General features: G+C 42.6%; 1 protein-coding gene across 2 annotated transcripts in view; it reads left to right on the forward strand.

The window, feature by feature from the left end:
• The first annotated feature begins 164 nt into the window (after positions 1 to 164).
• ZNF618 (zinc finger protein 618) overlaps positions 165 to 24,208 on the forward strand; it is a 178,697-nt gene continuing 154,653 nt past the window's right edge. For both annotated transcript variants that reach the window (XM_032418139.1, XM_032418141.1), the window contains exon 1: positions 165 to 232. In XM_032418139.1, coding sequence (XP_032274030.1) covers positions 200 to 232 — 33 coding nt within the window. In that variant the 5' untranslated portion in view covers positions 165 to 199. The remainder of the gene's footprint in view (positions 233 to 24,208) is intronic.

Here is a 24,208-nt window from a genome sequence, read left to right on the forward strand (position 1 = left end):
GTGGGGGCGAGGGCCGGGCGCCCCCCCCGCGCGCCCCCAGCGCCCCCGCCCCCCCGGCCTGAGCGGGGCGGGCGGAGGAGGGAGCGGCGGCGGCGGCGGCGGCGGCGGCGGCAGCGGCGGCGGCGGCATTGTGCGCGCACCAGCAGCCCGGCCCGGGAGGAGCAGGACGCGCCGGGGCCGCCTCCTCCCGCACGGACCCATGAACCAGCCGGGCGGCGCGGCGGCTCCGCAGGTACGACGGGGGGCCGGGGGCATGCACCGCGCGGGGGACCCCGGGGGGCCGGGGCCCGGGGCGCTGCGCCACTTCATTGCAAGATTTGCAAAATGCAAAGTGCCTGGGCACGTTTGCGGGCTTTTTGTGGGCGCAAACCGGGGGGTCGGGGTCTGGGGAGCCCCCCCGGGCGCCGCGGGGCGTGAGGAGGCTGGGGGTGACGCGGGGGTCTCTTCGGGCCCCCACCCAGCGCCCCCTCCAGCCCCGGGCTCGGACCGGAGCCCAGAAAACAAAGCGGCGAGAGAACAGAGCAGCCATTTCAGTTTGGACAATTCACATTTTGCAAAAATGCAACCCCTTCCAGCTCTCCCCCCCTCCCCCCCAAATTTGCAATTTCTCCCTGACCCCCTCTGCGCTCGGGGGTCCCTGATGACCCCCCGGGAGGTCTTTCCCCTCTGGCCCCCCATCTTTGCAACAATCTTTTTTTTTTTAGGCCATATTTCCCTTTCTCAATTTTTTTTTCTAATTTTTCTTCAAACGGTAGTTTTTTCCCATTAAAACGACGCCACCTAGAGGATACTATTTTGTAAATAAAAAAAAGAAATTAAAATTGAAAAGAAATATTTTTTATTTCTTATTTTTTCAAAAGTTTGCACTATAAGGCAGTGGAAGGGGAAAGGATTCTTTTTTTTTCTTTTTTGGGGTGAAAATTTTCACTTTGATCTTTCTGGGAGCATGGAGACAATTTTTATTTCTGAAGCCAAATCCAGATAATATGTAAATGAAAATTAAGCTGGAATTTGAATGAATTCAGTTTTTGAGGGGGAGAAAGCAGAAAGCCTCCTAAAACCGAAGTCAATTTGGCTTCCTAACTCATTTTAGTTTGACAAAAAAACTAATTGGAATGAGGAAAGGAGGGAAATTGTTGAGTTTAGAGAAAACTGGGAGAATTGGCTTTATGAAGCCATTAGAAATTGTACTTCATTGTAATTTGGAACTTGTTTAGCCCAGTGGGCAGAAAAGACTAATTTTGCCATTTGGCAATATTTAAAGTTTTTCTGTTTTCAAGAGGGAAGGATTTAAAAGAGAAAATAGATCCTAAAATGTTGGCTTTGGACACACCCAAAAATTGTAGTTTTTTTTTTTTTTTTTCCAATTTTGCGTTTACATTTTACTGCATTTAAATCCCAAGGTTCTAAAGAAAAACAGAAACTGGAAAAGTTAGAGTGAAATCCTGTGTTTTTTTCCTGCATTTGTTGGGTTTTGTGTTGTTTTTTTTGTTTTTTTGTTTTTTGTTTTGATGGGATAATTAAGACTATTTTCTGATTTTGTTTCCTGAAAGGTCTAGGCATTTCTTTTTTTGTTGTTGTTTTATCTAGAAAATGTCAGGAACCTTTTTTGAGCAATATTCAGTGAAAAAAATGTAAATTCATTACATTATACAAATTGAGTAGCCCACAGATTTGTAGGAGAGACCGCCATTAAAATAAGATATGCATAATTAACATTATTATGAAAAAACTAACAGTGGATTCACAGAAGCTCATTTTTTATGACATGCAACTGAATCAGTTGATAAAGACAAGGGTTGAAGAATCCTTGGTAGGAGAGAATTTTCTGTTCTCTGTGCTTGCTTACTCTTCCAATTTGAAAAATTTATTATTTTTAAAGAAATCCAGATTGGTTTTAGGCCTTCTTGATTGTGATGTGGGGTTGATAGTTCATTAGCATTTGGTATTTTTCACAAATTTGATTACTTTCAAAGGGGAAAAGAAAATCCATTCGCTTTGATCATTTTGGGGGGGGGTCTGTGATTAAAAAAACGCAAATTTTACTGACTTAAGAAGGAAAGATAAAAGAAGGCAGGACAGAGAGGAGATGAAAATTTTGATTCTTACCATCTTCTCTAGTGGAACACTTAAGTTTGCTGAAAAAATGGGGTAAAACACCAATTCGGCTGATTCTAGCATCAAAATTTAATTTTTTTAAAAGGAAAAAAAAATAAAAATAGACACAAAAGCCAGTCCCAAAGGTACTTGCCTTTGGAACATAAAAGCACAAATGCAAACAGTATTTGATGTAGTTTTTTGGCCTTAATATGAAATCAAATGAAGGTGAAAACAAAAATTTTTTTTTAGAGGACAAATATTGACTGAATTGAAATTTAACAGATGAAAATAAGGTACCCACCCGAAGTTGAAGGGTTATTTGTGATGAATTAGTATCTGGTTGAACTTGCTGGAGATTTTGAACCAAAAAAAAAAAAAAGTTTTAATTTTTCTGTTCAGAGGAGGGGGAAATATTGTTAGCATTGGCAGGGTGGGATCTTGGTGGAACCTTGTGTGGGGGTTATGGTGGGTCACACAGGGCTAGGACGGGAAACCCTGTGTCCCTTTCGCTGGCTACCAGCTGGTCTTGGAAAAAATGGTGGCCCCAGTTCGTGGATTCCCACCTCGTTTTGTGGGGATTCAAATTTCTGAGGGGATGCGAATTCTGTGAAATATATTTGACAGTGGCAGAGGTTCGACATTTCCCATCATCACCATTGCATTTGGGAGATTTTATTTTTTTAGTAACGACATCCTTCAGGGCTGACCGGCCATATTCTGACATATTTGGAATGAGTTTTTTTTTTTTTTAAGTAGCATAATTGAAAAAAAATTTTTTTTTTTTCTGTTGAATTATTTAGGCCGATGCCTAGGACGGTCAAAGAATTTGTAATTTCCAAGGGCTCTGTAGGCCTCATGAGACAGTAGGACTGAGTTTAGCAAGTGATGGAGGGGAGCTCTGCCCTGGGTTGGGGAGGGGTAGGTGGGCACCCCTACTGGGCATCTGAGAAAAAGTCAGGGTTGTAGATCACAGGTTATTTCTGGTGCAAGGAATGACAAATATTGCAGCACGTCCCTTTGTGTGTCCTGGGTCTCCTGACACACAACTCAGATTCCTTCAATTCCATTCTGTGAAATTTTGTTGTGTTGTCTATGGTTTCAAGGGGACCCCCGTGAGGAATTGAAAATCATTTCTGTTTTGTAGACTTGTGTTTTCCTTTTATAAAAAAAAAAAAAATTGGTTATCCTGATCATGTTTGTTGTAAAGGAAATAGAGGTGCGTGATGGTACTGTTGGGGGCGGGGTCAGTTCTCTTTTGTTTCTATTGGCGTCTCCCAGGACTGATATCTGACCTAGGCCTTGGCCTCTCTCACCTATTTTAGATGGAAGTGTGACCAGAAATGGATATATGAGCTCATTTTTATTAACCTATGTCTGTTCACCAAACTCTCTTATAATATTGGGCAAAAAAATCTGGCGAATTGGACTCGAGGGGTGGTAATTTGATGATGGGCTGAGTTATTTTGGTGAAAGATCATTTATACTGTTTTACAGTAGAGACTCTTATTACTTAATGTTTTGCTTTTCTGCCTAAGGAGTTTTTTTTTTTTTTTTTTTTTCTAATAAGGTCTGAAATTTCAAGGGCCTGCTTTACAGCTTGACTTTGGACCAAACTAGGAAAAAGGGTTTGCTTATACTTTCAGCCCTGCACAGAGGTGAACTTGAACAAGGGCTCTTGCTTTTGCAGAAGAAAAGCAACAAAGATGGCTGGTCAGCATAAGGCTGACTTCTCCCTGGTTCTAGAAAATAAACAGCCAGTGGTTTGTTTCATTTGAGAAACAGAGTTTAAAAACTCCTCCATTGTCACATACAGTCCCCCCCCCCGCCCCCCACTTTTGACTCCGCTCTTGGCATGCTGCTACCTCTGACCTCAGAATCTCATGTCTTCTCCTTGGTGGGGTGATAAGAACTTCCCCTGCCGTGTTTTAGTGGATGTATAAGCTGACTTTCCGTGGTCGTGGTGAAAATTTAAATTTTTTCCATGCTCTTGTTATGTTTGGGGTCAGTAGTGTCTCCTCCCTGGTGATGTAAAGTGAAGTGGCCTTGTGGGTCCACAGGAGCCCTAGTTCACCCAAGGTCTTGCTGTATGACCTTGGACAAATCACTTTTTCCTTCTGAGCCTCAGTTTTTGAGAGCTTTGGATCAGAACAAGGATAATAATAAATAGGTTTCATCCCTGATTCTGACTTCAAGTGATTGTCTGTAGCTGCCGACAGCACTGTGTTGAGAAGGATTCTGAGGTCCCATCTGGATGCCCGGGTTCTGGAGAGAGAGAGGGGTGCCGTGTGCATCACAGAGCAAGGACTGCACCTCTTACTGGCCATACTCAGGGCTAGGTCGCGGACCGTGACCCACTGTAAAATCAATTTCGTGGCTCACAGTCAGCGTAAAAAAAGAACGGAATGGAACATAGAAGGACACCAAAGGGCAGAGGCATAGCACAGTATGGAAGGTAAGTGTTGTCTCACGAAACTTCTGTTTTATTTCCGTGTGCCGATCCGTGTGCACGATAAATGTAATTCCTACCGTTAAAGGAGTTGGCAGGGTAGTGGACTGATGACCCACCTTGATGTGCTGCAGATACCCTGCACTTTCCCAGTTCGACTCTTCTTTTCTCACTTATTATCCCAGTTGACTTTGACGTGAACCCTGTGGAGTAGGTGTCCTGTGCCACATGGTTTGTCCCCTGGCTGAGCCTGCCTTTCGGGCCACTGGGAAGAAGTCTCAGCTGCCCGGTGGTTGGGCACACACCCCAGCTTGTTGGCCTTGGAGAAGCCTGGAACGACAGGTGCTAGAGGGAAGGCAGCATCTCTGCCGCCTTCTCTTGCCGGAAAGGAGATTTTTTAAGGAACCTGGAATACCCGTCTTGGTGGGAGAGCGAGCAGCCACACTTACTTTTTCTTCCGCACTTTTACTTCAAATTGCCGTAGGAGTTTTTCTGGAGTTAGAGCCTTTGTGTTTGCACTGTATTTAAATTTTAATCGGACTCTGTGAGTGTCTATATTTTGATGTATGCGCTTCCTAAAAACTCCCGAGTTGCTCTGTCTCCTCATCTGTTACGTGTTTCAGACCGGCACTGTCCCATGGAAATAGAATTTGAGTCACAAATGTGAGCCACACACATAATGTTAAGCTTTCTGGTGACACCTAAAGAAAGTAAAAAGAAACAGGTGGAATTAATTTTAATAATATGATTATTTAACCCAGTGTATCCACAGCATACCATCCTTTCGGTATCTCATTCATATAAAGAATTGTTAGCGTGATATTTTATGGTCTTTCTTTGGGAGCTATTAAGTCTTTTCTGACTAGCCACATTTCATGTGCTCAGTAGCCACATGTGGCTTGTGGCTTCCGTCTTGGACAGCACACGGCGAGACCAGTGTTCCATCTAGTTGTTGTTATGGGGTGGCCTCGGGAGGTTAGTGACCCATCTTTCAAAGCTCTTGGTTTTGTTGGTGGGCCTTCCTTCCTGAGCCCTAGATGCTCTGTGGTGGTGCAACCTATAGTGGTGAAGAGTTCTGCCGTTTAGCCTCTTCTGGCTGAAGTGGTCCACATCTTGTATTTGTCCCAGAGCAGTCTTCTGCCAGGATCAGGCCAGAACACTTTAGTTAAACATGACAAATGATGGCTAGAAACCCCAGGATGATGTGTCTCGGCATGCGTGCCCTTGAAGTTGAGAAGTACAGGTGCAGGGGGTGGGTTTTAAATAAAGTATGGCCTAAAGAAGGATGAAGATGTCGGAAGACAGCAGGTGGGAAGGACCAGGATTGGGATCTGAGAGGAAGGAGGACATTGCGGGGAGAGATGGTCTGTCAGTGGGATCCGTGTCTGAACTGAACATGGGACCACCCAAGAATCCCCCCTGGATGGGCCTCAGGGCCTTAGGTCAGAAGCATAGACAATTTCTGACGTCTGCCCAGTTGGTGAAATGGAAAGCGGGATTTGAGGTCAAGCAGACCAGAGTTTGGAATCCTACCCCATGGCATGGTTAGCTTTGTGTTACTTTGGGAAAGACACTCCTGGTTTTGGAGCTACAGCTTGTGTATCTGGAAAAAGGTGGGTAATCATCCTGACCTTGATGGGTTGATTTACGATTAAATGGAGCGGCACGTGGGAAAAGACCCAGCCAGTCCTTGGAAGATGGTTCTTAGAAGGCGGTCATCACATGTTAGTTACCTCTTGACCCAGTGGCTGGGGGTCTCTGTTGGGGGATATCGAGTCGCAGTGACCACAATTTTGATAGTTCTGGAAACCTGGGGGCTTATCTTTAATAAGATGGAGTTAGGCAACAACAGAAACTGTCCACTTCTTTGGTTGTTGCTCTAAAAACAGACCAGGATGAGACGTCTCCTGGACCTTACGCGTCTTGTCAAAGTGTTCTTAATGCTTTCATTCCAGGGATGCTCTAGCTCCTCTGAATATTTCTGGATTTGTTGCAAAGCCTGTGGCACAGTCTTTAAAAGGGATAAATCTTAATCCCAGGCGAACTGTGTACCTTCGAGCTTCTGTTCCCCTTGGGCCTCCTGTCTTTAGGGCCCTTCCCCTTATTCATCTCTGCTTGGAGGAGCCAGAACAGCCCCCTCAAGACCCCGTACATGCCCTGTTCTGTGCAGCCCCCCACACCGGCCCGGGTGGACTTCATCCGTGCCCACCCTGCAGTACTTCCCAAATACTGTGGGCCCACAGATGAGAGTTGCTTGTTTGCATTTCTCTCTCTCCAGCCAGCTTGTGAGTTCCTTGAGGGCAGAGAGCATGGGTTATTCATTTTAGGGTCTGGCACAGAGCAGCAGCTCAATAAATATTTGATGACTTAATTTGATTTTTGGAAATAGCTCAGATCAGTCAGATTTGAGTCTAGTGAAGAGTCGGTGACCAATTTGGGTTTGGCCATTTGGTCAGAAGCACTGTTTTACTAGGGAGCCCTAAGCACCTTTTTTTTTTTAGAGCTGGAGTAATCAATCAGAGGGGACTCCTTGAATGGGGATAACACTCCTTTGAATTTTACACATCTTGGGGAGTTTTAGAAGAGTTTCCCACCCCCTTCACTCACTCCTCTTGTATAAACAATTTCTTTAAAATGGATGAGGGGCCAGGTAGGGTCATCATCCAGATGGCTAATTGGCAGGTACAGCGAATGGTCTCAGCGTTTCTAGGGAGGTGGAAATGGGGAAAACCTTGAGGTACTAGGTACTGTGTTTGCTTTGGGAGCTGGTTGTCTTGGTCATGGGCCCAGGAACGGGGCATCGGGGGGCTTTCTGCAGAACACCTGCAGCACCTTAACTGTAGCCGCTAAATGTGTGACTCCATGTTCAATCAGACCCCATCTTTGGTCGGATTGTGGTTTGCATTATGCCAAAGATTCAAGGAAAATCTATGGGAGAAGATTGAGAACGTTCTGTTTATTTGCTTAATTTTTTTTTCTGTAAGCTTTATAAAACACTGTCACTTTTCACACTTTGGGCCCAGCCCAGCAAGTGAGCACAGGATCCCAGTCTGAGGGAGACCGTATTTCCTCGATGGCCATGTTCCAACATATTCATATTTCTGAAATTAGGATGTGTCTTACAATAGATGTTTCCTCTTAGTACATTCCCTCTTATTTTCTTCTCCACCAAAAGCTGTTACAAAACCCATGGTGTATTTAACAGTTGAAGGCATCTTGGAATTGAGGTAGGGTGTCATGTTCCTGGTGGGGTGGGATGTGACATGAGGGACTTCCAGTTCTGCTCTTGTTTACCTCACTTAGCTCTGGGCGTGGCTTCTCCACTCGTGCAGTGAGGACAGGACTTGGCCTTGGGGAGGAGCATCTGGAACTTTGAATTAGTACCCCTTTCCTTCTATGTCTTTGGGTGGGTTTCATAACTTTGCTGTGCCCCTTCTCTGAAAGGTGTAAGAAGCCCATGACGGGGGGGGAGGTTTAGTGTCCTGCCCATGGTGGAATACCAGTTTGACATTTCCAGGGTAGAACAAACAGGTCGAAGTTGAAGGGATAAGGCTTGGCTTCCCTCTCTGCTCCGCTCCGCTGCTTTATTGATCTCTGCCAGAGTTCTTGATTTCCCTGCACTTTGATTTCCTTATGTGTAAAGTGGGGATGATGGGGATGATGGGGATGATGGGGATGGATGATACCCTCAGCACTGGGTTCTTGTAAAAAGTTGTGAGGGATAGTGAGAAGAAGGCTTTGTAAAGGGCAGGGTGCTTTTCACTTGCAACATGTTATTTGTACAACGTCTAGTCCAGGGCTGGTAAATAAGTAAAATATACATACTGCTGCCCCTTATTTTCAAGCCTGTGGCAGACATTGCTAATCGACATGAAGCCGGTTTGTCATTCCTGATCTAGTTACACACACACACACACACACACACACACACACACGCACGTGCGCGCGCGAAGAGAGGTGCAGTTCCTTGCCCAAAACCTCGGTGACTAGGCCGAGGTGGAACTTGAAGCCTCATATTTCCTAACTCCTCAACCAATGCTTTTCCTATTACTTGCACATATGCTGTGTCAAAAGAAATTAAAGTTAATTTGGTCTTGAGAAATAGTGAGAGGATTCTGGCTCCTCCCTTCCCTCCCTGTTATAATTAGATACCCTTGGGGTTGTCATCAAAGCAGGGCTGGGTGACCTGCTTCTTTGCCTGATCCCAGAGTGATCAGATTTCAAAGGGGGAGTTGCTGGTGCCTGGGCCACTGGGTTGGGCAGTGTCCCTCACTCACTCGTGTAGTATAGATGACATGGCTGAGGGGCAAGGCAGGCCCTCGGTTCCTGGACCATAACCTGGGTTTGCGACACGTTTGCTGTTGGCACGCTTTTAATACCGCAGATGAGTTTCTCAGCCCCCAGAATCCCAGTTTCTGCATCTGGGAAATGGCTTGGAAATTGTCCTTCACAAGAATCAAATGAGGGGGGGTATTTGAAAATGCTTATTTGTTCATTTATTTTATTTTTTTTTAAATACTTTATTTATTTGAGACAGAGAGCATGAGAGGTGGGTGAGAGGCAGAGGGAGAAGCAGACTCCCCGCTGAGCAGGGAGCCTGATGCGGGACTCGATCCCAGGACCCTGGGACCATGACCTGAGCCGAAGGCAGATGCTTCACCGACTGAGCCACCCAGGCACCCCTATTTATTCATTCATTCATTTATTTTGAAAATGCTTTTTAGACCGGAAGCCCTACATAGGTGTTATTTTTTTACACATGGATTTTTCTAACTAGCACTGGTCACTAATTGTAAGTGCCCTGTTGGGAGATTATGTAAACTCGAAGTCACAGATGGGTGCCGACGAGGTGAGTTGGTCCCTTTGCTTGTTTCATTTTATATGCCGGCCGAAGGTTTAAAGGGTTTGGGGTTTTGTAGGCCTTGGGTGGGTCTGTACTTTCCCTGTCCAGTCAGTTCCCACGTTTCAATCACATATGTGACCTGCTGGGCGCTGAGCCTCTGTTTGTTTATCCAATAAGTGGGAGAACAGTCCTCTCGTATATCCCTGACGGGCTTCCTGCAAGCATCATGTGAGTTAATGGATTCAAAAGTGCTTCATAAACAGCGAAGAGCTGGAGAAACATGTTGGTGACAACTCCTTTCTTTTCTTAAAAAGGAAAGGAGGGAGGCCGAGGTGAGGATGGTATTGAGTCCACAGAAAAATGATAAAAATAATTTGGCTGACACAGCAGAAGGAGGCTTCATATATAAGCTAAAGAGAATAAATGGAGTCAGGTGATACTTGGCGCCCCAGCCAGCTATAGAAAACCTGGGAAAACCCGCTTTCTAGTGAAGTGAGCTCTGTGTCAGGGATGGAATCTTCGATTCCCTGGGGCCAGCCCTAGTCCTGGGGGAATCGGGGGACCCAGGGGTGGGGGAGGAAACCCCCATGGGCGGAAATGAGTCCTGCAAAGTGGAGGAGGCCTGGGAGTGTCCCTGGGCAAGCCCCTGGCTGGTGGTTTGCTAGCATTCAAAGTCAGCTGTTTTGGCTAGCTCGCTGGATATGTTATTGTCTGAGACAGCATGCCCCAGGGGCTAGCCATTCTATCACTCAGGTTTGAGCCTCCACCGGACAAATTCCCACCAGCCCCAACATTTTTGTAGTGAATTAAGGATGGGAATTTTTATCAGGTGAAATTTCGCAGAGAGTTTGCGTTTTGCTTTATTTTGGGCTCAGAGTGTTGTGAGCTAAGTGGACATAGCAGGGGCACTTAGAATACCCAGAGAGAATAGATACATTTTTGGATGCTGGAGATTTTGTTGTTTTAAATTTCATCAACTGGGAAAAATAACTAAAAATTTAAGTGTGTTTATGTGGGCGTTTCTTGTAATGTATGCTGGAAAAGCAGAAAGTGAAACTGATCTGAAAGAAAACTGAAACTGGCCTGGAAGGAGGCCCCAGGGAAGGGTAACTTCCCTGGGGGGCTACTGGCAGGAATTGGAATTTGTTGTAAGGCTAGTCATCTTTTTGGATCTGGGCAGTCTAGAGCTAGAAGGTCTGTAGAGATGCCTGTGCTGTCCAGTGTGTATTGGTAACCACTGGCCGTGGCTCTCGAGCAGTTGAAGTGTGGCTCGCTGGAAATGTAAAATCCACACCGGACTTTGAAGCCTTCGTAGGAAAAAAAGATTGTAAAAGATTTCAGTAATAATTTAAAAAAAAAAATACTCATTACAAGTTAAAATCATAGCCTTTTATATATTGGGTTAAACAAAATACTTATTAAAATTAATTTCGCTTTTTTTTTTTTTAGAACAATGTGGCTACTAGAAAATTTGAAATTACCTATGTGGCTTGTATTATATTTCTGTTGGACAATGCTGGTCTAAAGATCCACTCCCCCCAGAGAGGGAGCGTGGCTTTCCCAGGGTCACACAGCAGCTTGCTTCATCAGGTCACTGGTGAAGAATTCAAGATTCAGAGCTTGGGATTGAGAAGAAGGCTGATGTGGTCGTATAGGCATCAGCATAAGTAGGTGGTTAAATGGAGGGAATTTATGAGAGAGGGAAAGAGATTGGTAATTTAGGAAGAAAAAATTAAACTGTTTTCCACTTTGCTTATTCATTCCCCTAAACATTAATTAAACACTTTGGAAGAAAGTAAATCTAACAAGACAAGCAAAAACAAATCTAAAAGATTACCCCCGGCAATCTCTCCGCTTGCCAAAAAATTCCAGTCTATTTAGTCTTTGGGGTTTAACCAGGGTTTATGAATCAGAGTGTAGTTCAGGGCTGGTTTGGGCATAGAAACCTGGGTCACATTAGGGGCTATGGATTTAGGGTCCTGAGTGGCCACAGGCCATTCTCTTGAGTGCTAAGTCATGTCTGCTCTATGCACAGATTTGGGAAGTAAAGCTTCTGGAAGACCCAGAGGGCACACTGCTGCAGAGGACAGAGCTGGCAGGGTGGGGAGGTCATCTAGCTCCCCTGATCTCCAGCCTGGTCTGGGTGGGCTCAGCTAGCCCCAGTGGGGTCGGGGCGTGCGGCGTAGGGGGTGGGCGGGGAGGGCTAGACTTGAACACAGGTCTCAAACTTTGTAGCCTAGTTCTCTTGCTGTTAGTGTTTTGAAAGGAGTTTGAGCCACGTGTTGGAAATTCCACCTTACAAACTTGTTTTGCTCAGGATCTGTTTCTATCGAAAGGCTGAAGTTGAGCATTCTTAATTATCTCACTTGATTTTTGCAAAATAGAATTTTTCTGCCTTGAAGTACAGTAATCATTGCACATTTGCCAAGTGCTTCTTATATGCCAGGTGCTGGACTTACCATTTAACATCTATTATCTCAGTTAATACAGTCACCCTGGAGAGTAAGGGTATTTATTTATTTATTTTTAATATGAGGGTGTTGAGAATCAGGGGTGAAAGGGTACACAGCTAGTAAGGGTGGTTGGCTTCAAATTCAGATGATTGCCAGAGACGAGGCTCACAAATAGCCCTTTGAGCTGCAGAGTCTTACCATTCACCCTTACAGTTGAGGAGGTTATACTTGACCAAGTTGTGGCATTGGTGATTGGCTAGGACTTGAACCCAGCTCCCTCGGATGCCCTCCCCTTCGCTGTGGGGCTGAACTGGACCCCGGTGTCTCAGGAGCTTGCCCTCCCCATTCCGTGGGGCCTGGATCTGGGCCTCCCAGGCCCCCATTCCCCAGCTCCCTGCGCTCCTCGGCGGGCCAGTGGCTTGTGTGTTTCATGAGCACAGTGCCTTTAATACTGCGTTTGAAAACAGTTGCAGAAGGTTTGCTGTAATTAATTACATTTGACATACTTGGAACCGGGGCCTCCTGGATTCAGAATGCAAATTTATGCCCAGACAGATGTAAGGTATGCTTGGAGCCAAGAGCTCTGGCACGTCCTAGCCAGGGCCTGCGGTGATGCTGGCTGTCCTCATGGGACTCCTGTCACTGGCAGTAAGCAGTGGAGGCGGGACTCAAACTCAGGGATACCTGGAGTCCACAGGCTGTTGGAGGAGAAATAACTCTGGGCTTCGGGGTGGGAACCATAGTCTCTAGTCTGAGCCCTGCTTCTAACTCAGCCGGAGTCTGGGGTAATTTCTTTCTCTCTTTGAGCCTCAGTTTCCCCTCTTACGCAGTCAGGGCTTGGACTAGTTGCTCAGAAAGCATGTTCTGTTAGTTTGTTCAGGGGCAGGAGGGCAGTTAATCCAAGTCAGAGCTTGGAGGGCTGGCGTTTGGAAGTATAAATAGCAGAAGTGAGAAAGGCATGGAACAGGAAGGTAAGCAGGAGGCTGTTGGAACAGACAAGAGAAGTGTGCCAGACCTGAAATTGAGCATAAGATGTTACTGATATCCAGGGCCCCCAATAGAGCGGTCATGCATTCAGCCTCAGACTCCTCTTAACATCTTTATTAGATACTTACTGCTGTGTAACAAGTCACCTCAAAACTTAGTGGCTTAACACAACACTATTTACTGTCTCCCGTGGTTTTGTGGGTCAGGAATTTGGGAGTAGCTCAGTTGGTTGGTCTGGTTTAGGGTCTCTCTCTGATTGTGGTCATGCAGTGGCCAGGGTCATCTTAAAGTCTTCTTCACTCTCATGTCTAGTGCCAGGGTTTGAAAGACTTGAACACTTGGAGTTCCTTGGGCATCCATCCGTCCATCCGTCCGTCCGTCCATCCATCCATCCATCCATCTCATGGGGTCTTTCCAGCATGGAGGCTTCATACGTGGCCTGACTTCTATATGGTAACTTGAGTCTCCCAAGGCACATGTCCCAACAGAGATAGAGCCAAGCAGACCCAGTGTCTCCTTTTATGATTTAGTGTCAGAAGTCATGTAGCATAACTTCTACCTCAATCTACTGGTTGAGGCAGTTATAGAAATATGCCGCATTTCAAGAGGAGAGACATAAGCCCCACCTCTCTATGGAGTTGCAGCAACATCACATTGAACGTGTAGGAGGGGGATGTATATTGGTGTGGTCATCTTTGGAAGATACAAGCTTCCATACCGTCTGTCTACCCATCAGTCCCTCTGTCTAGCTATTCATCTCTCCATCCTTCTCTACCCACCCACCCATTCACCCGTATAATCTTTCTGTCCTTCAGATGTGTGTCCTTCTTATGACTATCTGTTCATCCATCCATCTACCCCATTCAAATCACCTGACACATTTTGAGTACCTGATATGGGCCAGATACAGCTAGGGTGCTTTCCCTGATGAGCTCAAAGGGGAGAATGAAGCTAATAATTATTGAGAACTTTCTCAGTATTAGTTTCTTTATTCCCCAAATAACTCCATGACATAGAATTTCATCATGTCTGTTTTACAGGGGAGGAAACGGGGCACAGCGAAGCCAAGTAACTTGCCAAGGGTCGTTCCGGTAATTAGTGCCAGAGGCAGAATTTGAACTCAGGACTCAGCAGTTCACACGGCCCCCGGCTGACTCCATTCTGGTTTGTTTTAAGTGTGAGGTGGCTGTACAAGAGCTGATTCTTGCTTTTATTTTTCTTCCAAGTGAAAATAGGTTCTTTTTCCCCCCGATTATAAAAATAATACATTCATTACAAGAACTTTAAAGCAGTACAGAAAAAATATGATTGTTCCTTAAAAAAAATGACCCCAAATCCTACCACCCAGAGACAACCACTGTTCACATTTGATCAACATTATTTAAGTCATCTCTCTGCATATTTAAATATATATGATTACAGTTTTATTCAAATGGGATTATATTCTACATGCTGTTCAGCGTCTGCTTTCTTTTTTCTTTTTAAACTCCTGGATATCTTTCTGCATCAGTAAATAGAGATCTTCATTATTATTTTATTGACTACATTGTATTTCTACTGTATATATGTCCCTGAACTCGGTGCCCTATTGGATTTTGGTTATTTCTAATCTCTTTACGTGCAGGGTTTCTTGCTTGTGTGGTCATCTCTTTATCATCACTCTCTAAGAGGCCGATTGCTAAATCATATCATACTCGCATCCTGCAGGTGATAGCGATTTACCTTTCTACGAAGAGATTGGGAGTGCTCGTCTTATACATCCAATACAAATGGCCATCACCTTGTATTGCCACTGTTTTTAATTGTTGAGGTCTTGATGGGCAAACTAATGAGGTTGAACATTGCCTGGTGTACTTTTATTAGCCACTTGCATTTCTTCTTTTGTGAATTGCCTGTTCAAGCGTTTTGCCTATTTTTCTCTTGGGGTGTTTATCTTTTCCTTAATTTTTTTTGTAAAGCTCTCTGGATTTTAGAGATACTGACTCTTTGCTATTCAGATTCCAAGTATTTCTTGTCCTAGACTTTTTTTTTTAAGTGCAGTTTAGAAGTGGTTGAATAAAATGTTTACTTTTAAAAAAATTAATTAATTTGACAGAGAGAGAGACCGAGAGCGTGCGCACGCCTGTACAAGCAGGGGGAGCAGCAGAGGGGGAGGGAGAAGCAGGCTCCGTGCTGAACAGAGAGCCTGATGCGGGGCTTGATCCCAGGACCCTGGTGTTATGACCTGAGCCGAAGGCAGACACTGAGCCACCCAGGCACCCCTAAAATGTTTACTTTTAAAATGCTTCCATTTTTGTGTTTTGGATTCTGACTATTTTTTTTGGTGTCACAGTTGAAAAGACTTGCCCACATTAAGAATTTATAGCAAAAAAGGCAGCCTACAAAGTGGAAGAAAATATTTGCAAGTCATGTATCTGAGAAAGGGTTAGTTTCCAGAATATATAAAGAATCCCCTACAATTTGACAACAAAAAACGGAATAACCTGATTTTTAAGAAAATGGGCAGAGGACTTGAACATTTTCCCAGAGAAGATAATACAGATGGCCAACAAGCATATGGAAATATACTCAACATCACTGATCATTTGAGAAATGCAATTTAAAACCGCAATGAGCTGTCACCTCACACCCATTAGGATAGTCACTGTAAAAAGAAAAAGAAACAAAGTAAGTGTTGGTGTGGAAAATTTGGAACCCTGTGTACTGTTGGTGCAGCTGCGATGGAAAACAGTATGGTGGTTTCTCAGAAAATTAAAAATGGAATTATCATATGATCTGGCAATCCTGCTTCCGGGTATCTATCCAAAAGAATTCAAAGCAGGATCTCAAAGAGATAATTATACACCCATGTTGATTGCAGTGGTATTTACAATAGTCAAGAGGTGGAGGTAACCCATATGTTCATTGATGGGTGAGTAGATAAGCAAAATGTGGTCTGTACATAAAATGGAATATTATTCAGCCTTAAAAAAGAAAATCCTGTTATATGATAAAATATGGCTAAACCTTGAAGACACCGTGCTGAGTGAGATCAGCCAATCACAAGAAGACAAGTACTGTGTGATTCCACTCAAATGAGACATCGAAAGTAGTCGGAACTCATAGAAACAGAAAGTAGAATCGTGGTTTCCAGGGGAAGGGGGAGATGGGGAGTTGTTGTTCAATGGGTATAGAGTTTCAGTTTTGCAAGATGAGAAAGTTCTAGAGATCTGCACAACTCTGTGAATATACTTAGCACTCCTGAACTGTACACTTAACAATAGCTGAGGTGGGGGGAGAAAAACCAAAGTTGAACATTTATGTTGCCTCACAAATCAGTTTGTTTTCTAGGAATGTACACAGAAGAAATAGCTGTGTTTGTATACCATGGGAGATGTACATGAGTGCTCGTAATTGTTTTTTTTTTTTTTTAAAGATTTTATTTATTTATTTGACAGAGAGAGACACAGCGAGAGAGGGAACACAAGCCAGGGAAGTGGGAGAGGGAGAAGCAGGCTTCCCGCCGAGCAGGGAGCCCGATGCGGGGCTCGATCCCAGGACCCTGGGATCATGACCTGAGCCGAAGGCAGACGCTTAAGGACTGAGCCACCCAGGCGCCCCAGTGCTCGTAATTGTTTATAAGATTCAATACCTGGCAACAAAAAAAAGAAGTTAAAAACCATTCATCCTTATTTCTTCTATTATTTTATACAGCTAGTTTTCTTACATTGACATTGTTTATCTATTTGGAATATATTTGCTTTAGAGGAGGGGCATAGAGATCAGGCTCTTTTTTTTTCTTTTTTTTTTCCTAAACAGCCGTGACAGCTTCTTGCTCTAACACCAGTAACTGAATAATTCATCTTTTCCTCCTGGATTTGAAATGTCATCTTTACCTTATATTAAATTTACATGTACTTGGGTCTCTTTCTGGACTCTGACGTTCCCTGGGTGTACAGGTATAACACTGTTTTAATTTGGCCACTTTTAGATAAGCTTGAGCACGAGAATCGTATCTTAAGAACTGACCTGTAAAGTAGCATGTACGTTGCCAGGTGTGTTACCGGGCTGGGGCTGCTTTCTGGCGGGCTTTTTCACGGGGCTGACTCTCCGTTATCCAGACTGGCCCAAGTGCCACTGTAGATAAGAAACCGAAGTTCAGTGAGGTGAGATAACTTGCTGTAGGTTGTAGCTCATTGGTGCTCTCGTTCACCACGTCTGGGAAGTGGCAGAGCAGAGACTGGAGCCTGAGTCCGACTTCTGCGTCTGTGGAGTTCCTTTAAGAACACGCTGGCTCTCTCGGATGCCCGGATCTCTCTCCCTGGGGACCATACATGCTCTGGCACAGAGGGGTGCTAATACATGCTTGCTAAAGTGCATGGGAAGCAGTCGTCATGGCTTATTCAAAACAGATATTCCTGAACAGATTACTCCCTGGTTGCAGTTAGATATATGCTAATATTTGTTTTAATCATTAATTTTTAAAGAATTAAAGTAAGCTAATGATATTACAGAGAAATCAGAAAATAAGGAAATGAAAAGACTATGTTAAATAAATCCCAGCCCTCTTACAGTCACTATTAAAATTTCGGTGTATTTCCGTCTAGTTATCTTATAAGCATATTTTTATTTATTTGAATCATAAATGTATTAGTTTTGCCTCCTGCCTTTTCCTTCCCCCATCTTTACTTTGTCTTCCTAATTGTCATTTTTAAAGATTTTTTTTTTTTTTTTTATTTGAGAGAGAGAGAGAGAGAGAGAGAGAAACAGCATGACAGGGGAGAGGGTCAGAGGGAGAAGCAGGCTCCCCGCTGAGCCGGGAGCCTGATGTGGGACTCGATCCCAGGACTCCGGGACCATGACCTGAGCCGAAGGCAGTCGCTTAACCAACTGAGCCACCCAGGCGCCCCTAATTGTCATTTTTAAAGACTGCATACTATTCACAGAAAAGAGTGAACATGGCTTATTTAACCCATATTCTATTGTTGCACATTTAGATTGGGTCTGATTTTTCTCTTATAAAGTTCCACTGTAATGAACAATTTCATAAATAAGATACTCTGATATTTTAAAGCCCTCTCCTTTGGATATATTCCCGAAGATAGATTACTGGGTCAAGGGTAGTTACTAGTTTGACATATTTCCGTATATCCTGCCCCTTTTGGACCAATAATTGGTAGTAGGCTTTGGGAAACTGTTGATTTGGAAAAGAAATCTAGTAAATTCTTCTTTTTTTTTTCTTTTTAAGATTTTATTTATTTATTTGACAGAGACACAGCGAGAGAGGGAACACAAGCAGGGGGAGTGGGAGAGGGAGAAGTAGGCTTCCCGCTGAGCAGGGAGCCCGATGCGGGGCTTGATCCCAGGACTCTGAGGTCATGACCTGAGCCGAGGGCAGTTGCTTAATGACTGAGCCACCCAGGCACCCCGAAATTACTATACTTCTATATATTATTTTTCTGTTATGAAATTGTTCATTACAGTGGAACTTTATAAGAGAAAAACTAGACCCAATCTAAATGTGCAACATTTACTAAAAAAAGTTTCACTGACTTTATTATTATGAGAGGGGTTCATGTTCAATGAGGAAACCTAGAATATATATGCACAAAAGAAAAGACTTTATAATTGCACACCCCTTCAAGATGTTAATTTCATGTCTGTTCTTACGTTATTTACTTATACGAGTATTAATTTTTCAGTAAATTATTTTTAATCTCATTTTACTAGCCAGAATTCTCTAATAACTAGTTATTCCGCATTTATGCTGGTAAACCAGTTTTGGATGATGATCCTTCCTCTTTTAAGATCTTAAATACCTTTTGAATTTATTTAGCCATTAAATATTTGTCCTTATTATGGGTGACGACCCTTGATAGGTGCCAAGGTGATAAATCAATATGGATTCTGTTCACAGCCATATATAATGTGCTATAGAAAGTGTTCAGTGTTCTAAGACTAGTTGCTGAGGGTGTTTCGTGGAGGGAAAGATGAATCCTGGAAAGAGAATCCAGGGCAACTTCCTGGAGGAAGTGGTATTTGAGTGTGGCTTTGAAGGACAGATGGGATTTGAGGGTCTGAAGATTGGTCTGTGCGAAGAAAGGGAGGGAGCAGAGCATTCTGGGCCAATGAAATAATATGCATCATCAAAGAAAGATGAACTTTGGTGATTTTTTTAGCGTTGTGTATTTATTACTATAAATCTAATTCTTTCAAAGCTGGTGAGTCATAAAATTCTGCCCAAATGTGATTATCCTTTATGTGGGCCCACCAGAATGTTCAGTTAATCAGGACTCTTGTCTCTGAGGGGGTGCGGGACGGTGGGGGGTTTAGAGGGGAAAGATAGCAGGTAGGGGAAGTTAGGGGAAGAAAGTCAATCTTTGGTAATCTGGCCTCAGGTCAGAACAGTGTTCTCACTCTGCAAAGTGCTTTTGCAGATACGGTCTCACTCCTGCCTCCTGGTATCCAGACAGAACTGACCTCTGCAGGGCCTGTGCCCTGCTGGGCAGCAGCAAATCATACTTTCATGACTGACCCACTGGAAGAAATGCATTTTATATCAGCATCTTATACCCGTGGACTCATCTAAGTACTGCAAAAGCAAGCAACTGATATTTACACTTAACTACTTGCAACGCATTTGGATACTTTTTAATTCTCTCTTTTATTAAAAAAATGCTGGCTGTGACTCATTAAATTGATTTCAAGACCCAACAATGGGTCTTCCAGGTGCTCCTGCCAGGACCTCCCAGGTGTCCTGAGCAGGTGGAACCTAGAGCCCCTTTACCCCTCCTGTCCAGCAGGTCAGGAACAGATCAGAAATGTCCTGCCTGCCTGGCTTCCCCATCCTCAGGATGAATACTGATCTTGGTAACTTCCCATTGAAGATATGAGTGCACGAAGCAGGCAGCTGGGGAGCTCCTGGATGGGCGAACTGAACTTGGAGATGGGCTTGGAGCGGCTTCCCACAAGTGACTAGACGTCTCGGGTTTCCAAGGAGTCCCAGGGAAGAAAACCATTAGTGGGGATGATCTTGGAGAGGCATAGGGTTATGGTCTTTTTTTTTTTCTCTTTTGCATATACTAAGTTTTCTTCATGGAACACGAACCTTTTTCATAATAACAAAGTGAGTAAAAAAAAAAAACACACCAAACAAACCACTTTTTAAAGAGTTTACTATATTTTCCAAATCAATAGAAGTTCCCAGATCTTACTACCAGTAATCTCTCTTTGGGAGTATATCCAAAGGAGAGGATTTTAAAACACCAAAATATTTTATATATGAAGATGTTCTTTACATTGTAGTTTTACCAAAGCCCAGTACGAGGTCTGGCAGGAGTGTGCAGGGTGGGTCTGAGCGCTGTGGCGCATGATGGCCCCAGGAAAAACAGTCATTATTAGATTGCTGCTCTGAGACGCAGGGCAGCCAAGTGGCTAAGGTTGTCCCCTTGGTAGCCAGATTTCCGGGATGCAAGACCCGCAGGCTGCATGACTCTGGGCAAATTACTCAGCCTCTCTCTGCATCAGAATGGGTTAATAGTAAAAGCACTAGCTCTGCGCTTGACACATAGTAAGTCCTATGTAAGCCTCTGAATGCTTTTTTTTTTTTCCCCTTGCACAGAATGTGGAAACTGTGTAGGCTCGCTAGTCCTATGTCTGAGTCCGTTTGGGGTATAGGAGGATAGAGAACGTGGAAGGACTAGGGCTGGATGCAAGAGGCCTCGTGTTGACGGTTCTGCCCCTTAATCAGGCCTGGGCTGAGTTTGGGGTGTCATTTTCCCTAATGGAAACACTGTTGTTAGAATATGAGATAATGAGCTATTTCTGCTCTGCCTTGCAAAATTGTCGTGAGGATAAAAATTCATTCACCCATAAAATGAAGGGATTGGACTTTAGAGATGATGGAGGGGATTCCTTATGAATTCCAGCTATGGTTGGTTATTGATTCTGTGGATAGGCCATAGTGGGGAAGGTGCTGAGATTGATTAGTGATGTCTGCCACTGGGAAGGCAATGTGGTGGTGACCCTGCTCCCATTTGCTGCTTCTGAGCTGGATGGCTTTGTGGGTCCCACTTAATCCATGGCTGGGTGGTCTGAAGGGTTATAAAGGATTGAGGGATTGGCTGTCCAGTCCTGCGACCAAGAGATGGGTGGATCTGACTGAGTCCGTATTTTCTAAATGCGTATATTAAGATATCTTAAAGCTCCAGTAACTAAATGAAGGTGGACCTGGCATAGTCTTATACAGGCAGATAGATTTTAATAGATTACAGTCCAGAAACAGACTCAACAGATGCAGCTATGTATTAACTTCAGTTCCAGTACCACCCTGTTTTGGTAAATTTTGCTTTTAAAATACTATAATATTTGGTAAACATTGCTCCCCATTATTCTGTTTTCAAAACTTTCGTTAGTCTCACACATATTCTACCAGATGAACACTTGAATCAATTTTAAAGGTAAAAATTGTTTTGTGATGGTAATTGTATTAAATGTATGCGTTGAATTGAGTTAGGAAGGACATTCTCACAATATTATGTTTTTCTGCCCAGCGAGGTGGTCTGTCTCTTTCTTCATTCCCATGTTCCCATAATGACCCACAGTAAAATTTTCCAGATAAGTTTTGGACATTTATTTCAAAATATATTCCTGAGCATTTGATATTTTTGACTGTAAGTGGGATAATTTCCCTTGTGTATTTTGCCTAATTAATTCAGGTACATAGAAAAGCTACTGGTTTTTATGTGGTTGTTTTGTTAGTGGATAGCTTACTGTCTTCTTAATTCCGGTGGTTTCTTGTGGCTTTTTAGATAGATGATAATATATGCAGATAATACTCATTTCCTTTCTTCTTTTATAGCCATTGTCCTTTTTTTTTTTCTTTCTTGTATGTCGGGTGGGCCTTCTGGGCAGTTTTAATAATAGGGATAGCAAGTATTCTTGTATTGTCTTATTTCTTCTTTTAGTGGGAAGGATTCTAACATTTTCTAATTAAGTATAAAGTTTTATTTTGGTTTCTGATACATATTCTTCATCACTAAGCATCTTCTGAGTTGCTCAGTTCTTTTTTTTTATTTTTTTAAAAGATTTTATTTATTTATTCATAAGAGACAGAGGGAGAGAGGGAGGCTGAGGGAGAAGTAGGCTCCCCGCTGAGCAGGGAGCCTGATGCGGGACTCGATCCCAGGACCCTGGGATCATGACCTGAGCCGAAGGCAGACGCTTAACCATCTGAGCCACCCAGGCGCCCTTTTTTTTTATTTTTTAAAGGTGGAGATGAGCGGTATGATTTAGGAGTGATTTTCACTTTTCTGTCTTTGAATTTTTCTTCTGCAAAGGATTGTGAATCATCCCCTCCCCCACTGTAAAACTATTTAATAAGAGGGGGGAAAAGGATGATGAATTTTAAACAAATACCTTTTCATTATGTACCCAGATGGCCATATGGTTTTCTTACTTTGATCTGTTGATGTGATGAATTGTATTAATAGATTTCCTAATATTAAACCATCCTGGAAGGAACCCATTTTGTTCATGGTGTTTCATTATTTTAATACACCTCAGATCCATTTTGCAGTGTTTTGTGTCTATATTCCTTAGTGAGATTGTCCTGCAGTTTTATTTTTAGTGTGCTGTTTTTTGTCATTTTTAAAATGGGGATTATGCTGGTACAGTGGGTTATAAATTGGGAAGTGATCTGGAACAAGGTGGATAAATACATTTTAAAATGTGTACCTATTGGTAGTGGCTGTGGAGATTGCTGTGTTGAGAAGGATTCTGAGGTCCTGTCATGTGTAAACAATTTAGTGTTTTGTACGAGTGTAGGAAATGAGAGTTTAAGCATGCATGCCAGATGTTTATTTGTAGTCCTTGCCAGGAATGATTTATACTGCATGGGAATTATCTATCTTTTGAAAGTTTAAAAGGACTCGCCTTTAAAACTCTCTATCTTGTTATGCTTTTGGAGATGATGATTTTCCACTGTAATCCTTTCTTCACTTTTTTTTTGGCTTTTGCTCTTGTTGAAAATAGTTTTGGTCACTTATATTTTCTTAGAAACTTATCAAGAATTTGAACCTAATTTGCATAGAATAGAACTTAAAAGCATGTCCTCTGGTTATATTTTCTAGTCTTGATTTTCTTGTAATTGTATTTTTTTCTTTATTTTTTGGTTGAATACTAATATCCAGGCCTTACTATTTTTCTATCCACCTCTTAACACTTTGAAGTTACTTGTCAATTCTGACTACTTAAAACATTTCCACATTGTTATGTTTATGTTAAATCCAGCCTTCTGCCTTCTTTAGATTTTTTTAAAAAAATTGAATCCTTAGCTCTTTAATTTTCTCTGTTTAGTAGTAAAAGTGTTTAATCAATGAATTTTCCTCTGAGTACATTTTTGGTCACATCCCGGAAGCCTACTGTGAAGTGTTGTAACTCTTTTTTCTCCTAAATATTCCATAGTTTTAGTTTGGATGTCCTCTTTAGTCTAAAGGTTATTTAAAAATATAATTTAAGTTTCTGTGATTCCCTTTTTTTTACATTAGTATTTATATTTATTCACTTTTAGTTTATTGTGAGAGAATGTTGCCGATAATAGTTTTGTTCTTGGTGATTCATAGAAAGTTTTGGATTCCTTTTTTAAAATATTAGTTTGTGTAAATGTTTCATTTGCTTGCAACATAAGCTATTTCCCCTTTGGGGTTTATTGTTTGCTACGTATATGTATATTTCTCAATTCCATATATCATCGACATTAATCACATGTTTTAGACTCCCTATAGGGCCCTAGTAATACTATTTTTCCATTTATTATTTCAAGGATTTGAGAATCTGTTAATGTCTTCCAATAATATAATGTTTCTTTTGGTTTTACCATTGGCTCTTTCTAGTTTACTTTATATATTTTATTGCTAGGTTATTTAACAGAAATATATACCTGCCTGCTAGCATTTTATTATGGGTTGTCCTCCTAATCTGTAAAAATAGGTCCTCCTTGACCTGTTACATGCTTTCTGCTTTCAGTTGTAGTTTTCCTAATTTTTGTAAAGCATTTCCTGATTTCACCTTTAATTCGAGTGAGTTTTATAAAGCACTTTCTGCTTTCTGTTGTTGGAATTTACCTGGTATAATTCTACATTTAACTTTTTATTTTACTCTTCACTTTTAACCTTTCTGTGCCCTTTAAAAAAGAAATCACTGTCTTTCTTTCAGATAGCGTGTAGTTTTATATATATTTTTAAAATTTTTTTTATGCGTGTAGTTTTATATTTAAAAACTCAGAGTCTGAGTGTCTGTGTCTTTTAATATGGAGCTTACCCCCAGTTATATTTATTATAATACCTAATGTAGTTTTTTTTTAACTTCTTTCATCTAATTATAGTTTTCTTTTTTTTAAAG

Source organism: Phoca vitulina, unplaced genomic scaffold, assembly GCF_004348235.1.
Source record: "Phoca vitulina isolate PV1807 unplaced genomic scaffold, GSC_HSeal_1.0 scaffold21, whole genome shotgun sequence".
Classification (NCBI taxonomy): domain Eukaryota; kingdom Metazoa; phylum Chordata; class Mammalia; order Carnivora; family Phocidae; genus Phoca; species Phoca vitulina.